Raw genomic sequence first — 11236 nt, 5'->3', positions numbered from 1 at the left:
TTGCATTGTACAGTTGTGAAGGTTTGGGTGTGAGAATTATTCCTAAGTACCTAAATCCTTGTTCTGACCAGTGAAAAGTCACCTCCTCATTAAGCTGGTTTGGCCATTGCCCAGATGTCTTCATCACTTCTGATTTATTTTGGTTGATTTTGTATCCAGATATATCCCCATAATCCTGTAAGCATTGCATTAGTCTGGGGATTGAAGTACCAGGATATTTTATAAAAAGTAAGATATCATCTGCAAATAAGTCAATTTTATGGGTTGTCCCTTCCCCATTGTAGTGACTATTTGTCAAATAAAAGTAACAAACAAAAGCGTGGGCAAACTCAGAACTAAACATAACTCAGATAATCACCTTTGGGCACCATGGGTATGTGGTTTACGCAGTACAAATCAATGTCCATGACTAGAGATAATTTTCCAAGATTTATTTTCCAGTTTTTGGGCAAGCAACAAGGAATACATGTTTAAGGCGACTCCTGCTGCCTCTCCTCATGACTGGCAAAAAACCATAGGCCCACCCAGGTCACTCTGGTCCATGTGTATCACCCTCCTTTATCCCCGAGGTGACCCAAATTAAATCAAAAACAAAAAAGAGGTGCTAACGTAAATAATACCAACTTAGACTAAGAATAATATTAACATAGCAAAAATATATTATACATATCAACAAAACTAAATTAGTAAACTAATTAACAAACAAAAATAATAAACTAATTTTAGAATCAACAAAATAAGCAAATAGCTCCTACACCCATCTTTGATTCCCTGGATCTGATCATCCTGGCGTATGGCCTCCGCCAGCGGTTCAATACTTATAGCAAACAAAATTGGTGATAATGAATCGCCCTGTCGTACCCCTCGTTCTGCATTAAAAAAGTCAGAACAATGCCCATTCACCCGAACTTTTGATTTGGGATTTTTATACAATGACCTAAACCAACTTACAAACTTCTCCCCAAACCCCATTTCCAATATTGTTTGTTCCAGAAATTGCCAATCCACACGATCAAAAGCTTTCTTGGCATCTAATCCGAGAAGCATGGATGGTTGTGCATCTTTAGTCATTATTGACTGTAAATTTAAGGCCCTCCTTATATTATTAGATCCATGACGACCCAGAATGAATCCTGTCTGATCCGGATTTATGAGTTTTTTTATATATTTTTGTATTCGAGTTGCTAAAATTGAGGTTAATATTTTGTAATCTACACATAGTAGACTGATTGGGCGATAACTTGCACATTGCTGTGGGTCTTTTCCTTCTTTGTGTAAGACTGTGATGACGGCCTCAGATCATGTCTCTGGAGGGTTCCCTGAATTCAAGACATAATTATAAAGCCTACATAAAACCGGGGTGAGCTCATTTATATATACTTTATAAAATTCTCCTGCAAACCCGTCTGTCCCTGGTGTACCCAATAGTCGCTTTAATCTCATCTTCTCTTATAGGTCCAGTTAGCTTTGAGGCTTCGTCTGTTGCCAATTTCACCATTTTCACCCTTTTAAAAAAGTCTTGAATTTTTTTGCTTTTAGATTCCTGAATTTGACCTTTATATAGTTCTTCATAAAATTTTGCAAAGTTGTTTGATATTTCTTTAGGATTGGTTGACGTCATATTACTATGAGGTTGTTTAATTTTTGAAACTATGCGACTCGCCTGAGCCTTTTTTAGTTGAAATGCCAGCAGTCGGCTAGCCTTGTTACCAAATTCATAATGTTTCCTGTCAACAAATCTGAGAGCACCCTCCGCCTTATAGGTCAGTAATTCCTCTAATTTGATTCTATTTTCTTTAAGTTTGTCTAATACCTCTTGTTTTCTGTGTTGTTTATGCTCCTGTTCTAATCTTTTAATTTCATTTTCCAACTGAAGCTGTTTTTGCATTCTATGTTTCTTTAACCTGGAACCTATGGAAATTATTTTCCCCCTAATAGTGGCCTTTGCCGCATCCCACAGAACAGAGGGTGAGACCATTCCCTCGTCGTTATACTCAAAATATTCATTTATGGCTATCCTTATTTCTTCTTGGATAGAGGTATCAGTCAGTAATGACACGTTTAACCTCCAGTAACGAAAACACTGTTCCAACCCCAAATTGAGTTTCATCATCACAGGGCTATGATCTGAAAGTGTAGTTACTTCTATTTTACATTCTTTAACCTGGTTAATGTCCTTTTTGTTATTAAAATGTAATCTAACCTTGAGTAACTCCCATGTACTTGTGACCTAAATGTGAAGTCTTTCTCTTTTGGATGGAGGAAACACCAGACATCAAGTAGCCCGAGTTCCTTCATCATGTTTGCTAGGCTTCTAGACATTTTACTTGGTGATTTGGGTGTTATAGGTAGCTTATCCATATTATTATTGAGAACACAGTTTAAATCACCGCCTATTAGTATCATACCCTCCCCCTTATCTGCCACTATATTTGCAATTTTTTTAAAGAAAAGTGGCCAATCTTCATTTGGAGCATAAACACACAAAATACTCAATTTAATCTCCGCAATAGTTCCCACCACCATGATATATCTTCCTTCTGTATCCTGACAAACTTTTTCACAATTAAAATAGACTGATTTGCTAAACAGGATTGCCACCCCTCTTTTCTTCTTTTCCTTATACGAGCTGGAATAAACTTGGTCGACTCATTCCCTTCTTAACTTCAGATGTTCCTTTTCTGTCAAATGTGTTACTTGAAGTAGCGCAATAGCACACTGCATCTTTTTTAACTGTGTTAAAATCTTTTTCCTCTTAATTGGATTATTCATACCTTTAATGTTGTATGTTATGAGATTCAATGATGCCATTATTTTCCGTTACAAAGTTCTTGACCTGTACCTAATTTAACATAACTTGTGCAAATAATCGAACCAAAATTATCTTTCTGTAAAATATATTTAAATTAACCACTTGACTCAGGGGGAACATATAAACATTTTGAACATATAACATAACTTCCACTTGTGCAGTCAGCCATAGTAATTGAACGATAACCATGCCTGACCCCCGATAACACTGGAACAGAGAGTGGTGACTTAGACTCTCTGCGCCACAAAGCACATAGTGTGCGCTTAAGACCAGAAGTACACTAATGTGTAAAAAAGGTCTCTGTGAGTGTGACCCACTCATGTAAACCAAACCAAAAAGACTCCTATTAGTTTTTCTTCTTATATTATTTGTGACAACTTATAATGATTTCAGTCTACTTTTATACCTTCAGTCTTTTCTCAATTGAAAGTTACCTTTGCATTACTCTTTTAGGTTACTTTTACCTATTTAAGCTTTTGTCTTCAGCTGTTTTTTTCCTCCATCATGGCCTTCAGGTCTGCCACTGAAAATGTCCCTTCTCTCTTTCTATTTGAACTGTAGCTCCATTCTTCTGTCAGTCTTTCTACAAGACGCTCCCTTTCTCCGTAGGGCACATGAACCAACCAACTTCTCCAGGGTGTCCGCCGCATCAGTAAGGGACACGAAAGTTTTTTCTCCCGAGTCCATCTTAATGTTCAGGCGTGCTGGATACAGACATTTGGCCTGCATGCCTTTCTGTTTCAGCTGCTTGACAGTTGCATGCACTTTTGACCTCTTCTTTTGTAATTCAGGAGAGTAGTCTTGATCAAAAAAGATCCTTTTGTCTTGAAACATGACCTGTCCTTGTCTCCACGCTTGCTGCAAGACGATGTCTTTCACCGCTGCATCCAAGAACCTCACGATTATCGAGCGGGGGGGAGCCTCCAGGTTTAATGGCCCTGACACGAGCGAGCGGTGCTCTCTCTCGATCTTGATGTCCAAGTCCAGTGGCAACTGCAGTACTTTGGGCAATAAGCCTTTAACAAATGCGGCCACATTACCATTTTTGCTCCCTTCTGGAATTGAAAAAATGCGTAAGTTGTTCCTCCTCAGCCGATTTTGTAAGTCATCACATGTGGCTGTCAGCTGTACGTCCCGCTGGAGGAGGTAGTGTAGCACCCGGTGTCGCCTCGCTCCCCCGTCTTCAGTCGCCCCCACTCTGTCCTCTAACTCCTCAATCCTCCTCTTGTGGTCCCCGAGTTGTGTCTTTATGCTCGTTATAGATGTCTCCAAGCGGTCGAGCACTTCTTTGGTTTGTTTATGACCCTGGATGTTTTCATAACGAAGTTTTTTCATCTCTTCCAATATCATTTTTTTGCCCGCTAGCTGGTCATCCTCATTACTAACATTAGCATCTAGGGCTTCTGAGCTAATGCTGCTAGCTGGGCTAGGCGATCTCCTTTTCTTGTCCTCATTTTCCTTCGAAAACACTTGTTTGCTTCCCAGTCTCGTCCTAGAGGGTGCGCTCATTGTATACTTCTGTGCGGTACCAATCTGAAGGTATTTTATCTTAAAGTTGCCATTCTTTTTCTAACTTTTTAACGGAGCCTCGTGTCTAGGCTGTTGCTTCCATCATGACGTCACCGGAAGTCTCAAATGTTTATTATTTCAAATGCAGTAGTGGCTCCAGTGTGTCCAGTTTTCATGTCAAATATGTTCCAAAAAAATGACCAAAAGTTTTTCTTCCCATTTTAGCTCTAGTGTGGCCAGGTTTCAGACATACATAATCATGAGATCTTGTATTAAAAGTTCCAGTGTCAAGGGTCAACAAACAAGTGAGATCTTCAGGTAGTCTATCACATTATCCTCTTCAAGTACATTTTCTACAGAGTTCTCTTGTGACAGAGAGTGAAGGGCTGGGTTGGGGTTTTTAAACAGATGTGAAAGAAACAACACAGCTCCAGGTACATGTGTTTGTGATGACACAGATCAGGAACTAGTGTAATACGAGTTCGTTAAATGTTTTAATACTCCTAAGGTTAAAATGATTCCTCGCTTACATGTACATTGTGTCACCATGGTAAATGCTGAACATTCCACCATACACATACATGTAGATCACCCCCAACGTGATGTCACTGCAAAGTATCAATAGGCCAGTCATGTTTAATACAGATGGGAGCAGGTGGATCTTGTGCAAATGCAGATTTGTGTTGTAAGACGGTAACACTCATAGAAATAAACACGTTCAACATTTGTGAATGAAACTTTTGGAGATTTTATGGCAAAGTACAATGTGATCAGTAGAACTGTGTGTGTGTGTGTGTGTGTGTGTCTGTGTGTGTATGTGTTTGTGCCAGTGTGTGTGCCTGTGTGTGTGCCGGTGTGTGTGCAAGTTTGAATATCAAAGTACAAAGTCTGAATAAAACTCTCCCAGTGGAACAAGACACTAGAGATAAAGTCTCACACTGAAACCTTTGTCATAAAAAGACACTTGGGCCGTAGTTGGAAAAAAACACGTTTAATCATTTAAAGGAACAATGTTCACAGTCACAGTGTCCAGAGGAACATCAGGAGCTTTGTCCAGAAGGACGAGCAACACTTCATCTGTTTGGGACGAACTGAAACGATGCAGCGTCTCTTGGATGGTGCGTGTCTTCTTCCTGATCATCTCCTCAAACAGCTGCAGCTGTAAAAAAGATTTGACTTCCCACAGTGTAAGAAATACAGAAGCAGTTACTTTAGTCTGTGCACACTAGTTTCCACCATTGGGCCTAACTTCTTGGTAGTTCTTGACCACCTGTGCGATCCTGACCACCCTGATGTCAGCAGGAATACTCCCTTCGTAGTCTGACCACAGGTATTCTGGAGACAGCACTTTGGTGGGTTTGTTGTACAGGAAATATCTGTAAAATAACACAGTAAACGTAAAGACATTCACTCTAGTCATTTAGATTTTTGTTTAAAGTTCTTATATCACACTAAACTGTGTCACTTTTCGGTTTTGGGTTCGTCACCTTCTTGTTTGTGTGGATGTCATTGCTCTGCTTAGAATGTTCCACAGTGTGACATTAAACAGATCGACCTTCATTTCTTAAATTCAGTGGTGGTTTTATTGCTCAAAAATACCTAGAAAAACAGGCATTCCTCTCCACAGATCTGAGCTGTAACTTGGTCTGGTTATAATATAAATATAATAAGACAGATGACAGAACAGACAGTACAGAAGTGGACCAAGTGAGTGTGACGTCACCCACAGCGTCAGCTCCAGTCAAACAAGCTCATGATGCTACAGCTACAGGGGGAGTGAGGAATTTATTAATGGACAAAACAACCAAATAAAAAGCCCAGGATCATGTGTCGTGGGTCATTACCAACATTTTAAGACCAAAATGACGAGGCAGGTACAGAGAGAGGAGCAACACATTTTCAGTGTATAGTGTGTGTGTGTACGTGCGTGTGTGTACGTGTGTGCGTGTGTGTGCGTGTGTGTGTGTGCGTGTGTGTGCGCGTGTGTGCGCGTGTGTGCGCGTGTGTGTGCGTGTGTGTGCGTGTGTGTGTGTGTACGTGTGTGTGTGTGTGTGTACGTGAGTGTGTGTTTCTGTGCTTTAACTCTTCATTGTTTTCTACTGTGGGCTTGATTTTCTTGTTTTAGATCAGAGACAAACTCAATATTGAGCTGAGTTGTAGATTTTGCTTACACACAAAGCAATACCATCTCCATGGAGACCAGCAGAAAAGTCTCACAGTGTAACTTTAAAAGGGACTTACTTGTTGAGATGACTTTCTTCCTGCCACGCTGCTTCCACTCCGATTTTAGCATCCTCTTGTGATTTCTCATCACAGTGTCTATGAGTAACACAAATAACATCCAACAGATTTTAATCAAAACTCATGCGACAGGTTTTCATGTGTTTCTCATTCTGACTGGGTTTGGTGGATTGACCTGTGGTTAATGTTGATCAGAGTTTTACATCAGTTAAGTGACACTTTGGGGGGAAAAAAGTTGAGCCTCGGGGAAAGAAGGCGCCTGATTGGTCTGTTATTAATGATTTACAGACAAAATAGTGAAATAAAAGCTTTAGGATCATGTAGAGTGAGTTAATACAAACATTTTAAGACTAAAATGACAGAAGCAGTCAGAGAGAGAGAGGTGACACTTTTCAATACAAAGTGAATTGGAAGCCAGAGTGGATGGAGCTGGAAGCACATGTGCTCACCTCCTGTTTGGAACACTCTCGCTCACGGTTTAACTATGTCCATGTGTACAGTGTTTGATCTAACATCATGCATTAAAAAAACAAGGTCAAAGGTCGTACTTGACCAGCCTGTACATGTCGTCCAGGAGCCCTCCCCACACGGCTGCAGTGTAGTAATAGTCTCCCTCTGTCGGCGGGATGTACGCCTGTGACTCAGGACGCCGCTCATAAGGGAAGTCCTCACGCTTTGTTGTCTGGAAACGACAAGTGCAGTCATGTATTGTAATGTATTCACTCAACCTGAGAGGATATTTACAACACAAAGAAAGGCCACAGCCAGGTGCAAAAGTCAACAGAGGTGAAAGATGACGTCTAAATACAAGAGTTTGGACTTTTTTGTCTCTGGAAATCAGGAAGGATTTGCTGAAGGCTGAAGGACAGTGTGAAACCTGCACTCAGTTTTAAAAAAGTGACTCTGATCACCAGAGTCTTCACCTGCAGACAGAGACACATCTGCATTTGTCTCATTCTCAGTTTATGTTCAGGTTTCATGTGAAGCTCAGAACCTCCAGAATTCCCCCCCTGAGCTGCAGAGGCTGCACTAGCACTGACTCATGATGCTGCAGGTGCTGAGGTTTAGGGAGTCACCGTTCAGATCAGAGAGAGACAGAACAAAACCCCAGATGATTAATTATAACATGAACAACTCGTCCATCATGTCCAGTGTTTTTGTCATTAAGAATAAATCTGCATTTCAATAGTTCTCAGTATTGTTATATTTAAACATGTTTCGCTGCTGTTTGGGGACACATGAGTCATGTTTGTGACAGTTCAGACACAAAAGAGTAAGTTGAAATAATCTGCTTGACTTTTGCACAGTCTGTACTAAACACAGTTGTGACCTGAAACAGACCCTGTAGTATCCTCGGTGGAGCGTGCCAACCAGCCGACTCAAGGCCTCTGCTCCAACACGGCCACGAAAAACACTGTCCACGTCCATCATGAACAGATAGTCAGCCTCTCTGTGGAGCTGAAACAACACACTGTAAATCTACATACACACATGTATCTGTGTGTGTGTGTGAGACGCTCACCCATGTCTCTAAAGCAAGTTTGGCCCACTTCATCTTGCTCAGTACCACGTCCTGCCATCGATTTGCACTGGGCACATCGTGGATCGAGATGTTTCTTCCTTGGAGTTAGAGGAATCTGCAGCACAGCCGAGACAACAATATAATGTGTATAATACATGTATCTTATCAATAGATCGGTATCGGATCAATATTGAACATTAACCCGATGTTTGTTCTACACTGTCCCAGTCTGTTCGTACCCATGTATCATTCCAGTCTGTCCTCAGATCGATTTCTGCTCAGACAAAGTTCTGACACTGTGTCCTTAGGCAAGACACTTTTCTCACCTTGCCTAGTATGGAAGTGCTGTGTGAGTGTTGGTGGAGAGGAGGCTCGGCTCCCTGTGGCCACCAGTGAGTGTGGAGTGATCATGTGGCAGTGAGGGGCTTGTACCACATACATCCTTATGAACTGTGTATTTGATGGTATTATCTTCACATAAGCAAAAAGTCAACTTTGTGATCTTTACTCTAACTTACATAACTACTACACATTCTTGGTGATTGCTTTGGTTTTTAAAATAGCAATATCGATATCGGCAAATATCGTTTATTGACCACAACAGTAAGTGAAATATTGGACTTCAGTATTTCCAGAGTGATTATGTGCAGTACAGAGGGATTTGGTGTCACATTCATTACATGGTCCAATCAGAAGACTGAATACTTAGAATACTTTCTCATTCTTTTATAGAGGAGAAATACAACAACCTGTGTCCACTCACCACAAGACCTGTGTCCACTCACCACAAGACCTGTGTCCACTCACCACAAGACCTGTGTCCAACACCACAAGACCTGTGTCCAACACCACAAGACCTGTGTCCACTCACCACAAGACCTGTGTCCAACACCACAAGACCTGTGTCCACACCACAGACCTGTGTCCACACCACAAGACCTGTGTCCAACACCACAAGACCTGTGTCCAACACCACAAGACCTGTGTCCAACACCACAAGACCTGTGTCCAACACCACAAGACCTGTGTCCACTCACCACAAGACCTGTGTCCACTCACCACAAGACCTGTGTCCACTCACCACAAGACCTGTGTCCAACACCACAAGACCTGTGTCCAACACCACAAGACCTGTGTCCAACACCACAAGACCTGTGTCCACTCACCACAAGACCTGTGTCCAACACCACAAGACCTGTGTCCACTCACCACAAGACCTGTGTCCAACACACAAGACCTGTGTCCAACACCACAAGACCTGTGTCCACTCACCACAAGACCTGTGTCCACTCACCACAAGACCTGTGTCCAACACACACAAGACCTGTGTCCAACACACAAGACCTGTGTCCACACCACAAGACCTGTGTCCAACACCACAAGACCTGTGTCCAACACCACAAGACCTGTCCACACACAAGACCTGTGTCCAACACCACAAGACCTGTGTCCAACACACAAGACCTGTGTCCACCTGTGTCCACTCACCACAAGACCTGTGTCAACAACAGACCTGTGTCCAACACAAGACCTGTGTCCAACACCACAAGACCTGTGTCCAACACCACAAGACCTGTGTCCAACACCACAAGACCTGTGTCCACTCACCACAAGACCCACAAGACCTGTGTCCAACACCACAAGACCTGTGTCCACTCACCACAAGACCTGTGTCCAACACCACAAGACCTGTGTCCACTCACCACAAGACCTGTGGTCCAACACCACAAGACTGTGTCACAGACCTGTGTCCAACACCACAAGACCTGTGTCCACTCACCACAAGACCTGTGTCCAACACTGTGTCCACCACAAGACCTGTGTCCAACACCACAAGACCTGTGTCCACTCACCACAAGACCTGTGTCCACTCACACAAGACCTGTGTCCAACACCACAAGACCTGACCTGTGTCCAACCACCACAAGACCTGTGTCCAACACCACAAGACCTGTGTCCACCACACAAGACCTGTGTCAACACCACAAGACCTGTGTCCACACCACAAGACCTGTGTCCACCACACAAGACCTGTGTCCACTCACCCACAAGACCTGTGTCCAACACCACAAGACCTGTGTCCAACACCACAAGACCTGTGTCCAACACCACAAGACCTGTGTCCACTCACCACAAGACCTGTGTCCAACACCACAAGACCTGTGTCCACTCACCACAAGACCTGTGTCCACTCACCACAAGACCTGTGTCCAACACCACAAGACCTGTGTCCAACACCACAAGACCTGTGTCCACTCACCACAAGACCTGTGTCCACTCACCACAACCTGTCCAACACCACAAGACCTGTGTCCAACACCACTGTGTCCAACACCACAAGACCTGTGTCCACTCACCACAAGACCTGTGTCCAACACAAGACCTGTGTCCACACCAGACTGTGTCCAACACAAAGACCTGTGTCCACTCACCACAAGACCTGTGTCCAACTCACCACAAGACCTGTGTCCAACACCACAAGACCTGTGTCCACTCACCACAAGACCTGTGTCCACACACAAGACCTGTGTCCAACCACAAAGACCTGTGTCCATACCACAAGATGTGTCCAACAAAATTTCATGATAAAGAGCCACCATGTATTCTTTTGATTTTAGGGAAGTACAGTAAAGGAAAGGAAAGTAGTTTCTGAATTCTGAATACCACAAACAATACATTTAATCAAATCAACTGTATTGTTCATTTATTTTTTATAATTTTTAATAGAGCTACATCTCAGGAATATAGTTTGCTTTTCAGAGCATTTTGCAGAACACTTATNCCACTCACCACAAGACCTGTGTCACCACAAGACCTGTGTCCACTCACCACAAGACCTGTCCAAGACCTGTGTCCACTCACCACAAGACCTGTGTCCAACACCACAAGACCTGTGTCCACTGTGTCACCACAAGACCACAAGACCTGTGTCCACTCCAACACCACAAGACCTGTGTCCAACACCACAAGACCTGTGTCCACTCACCACAAGACCTGTGTCCAACACCACAAGACCTGTGTCCAACACCACAAGACCTGTGTCCACTCACCACAAGACCTGTGTCCAACAAAATTTCATGATAAAGAGCCACCATGTATTCTTTTGATTTTAGGGAAGTACAGTAAAGGAAAGGAAAAGTCGTTTCTGAATT

At 42.7% G+C, this 11236-nt stretch overlaps 1 protein-coding gene across 1 annotated transcript in view; it reads right to left on the bottom strand.

Moving 5' to 3' along the window:
* Window positions 1–7114: 7114 nt before the first annotated feature.
* LOC110164053 (globoside alpha-1,3-N-acetylgalactosaminyltransferase 1-like) overlaps window positions 7115–11236 on the bottom strand; it is a 39528-nt gene continuing 35406 nt past the window's right edge. The window contains exons 8-10 of the mRNA XM_055154998.1: window positions 8085–8199; window positions 7904–8020; window positions 7115–7244 (exon numbers count right to left, since the gene is read on the bottom strand). Of these exons, the coding sequence (XP_055010973.1) occupies window positions 8004–8020; window positions 8085–8199 (132 nt within the window). The 3' untranslated portion in view covers window positions 7115–7244; window positions 7904–8003. The remainder of the gene's footprint in view (window positions 7245–7903; window positions 8021–8084; window positions 8200–11236) is intronic.

Source organism: Boleophthalmus pectinirostris, unplaced genomic scaffold (assembly GCF_026225935.1).
Source record: "Boleophthalmus pectinirostris isolate CB_2022bp ecotype Guang Dong unplaced genomic scaffold, ASM2622593v1 HiC_scaffold_1, whole genome shotgun sequence".
In the NCBI taxonomy this organism is placed as follows: Eukaryota; Metazoa; Chordata; class Actinopteri; order Gobiiformes; family Gobiidae; genus Boleophthalmus; species Boleophthalmus pectinirostris.
Note: the sequence above shows the minus strand (reverse complement) of the source record. Positions and strands in the feature narration are given on the sequence as shown.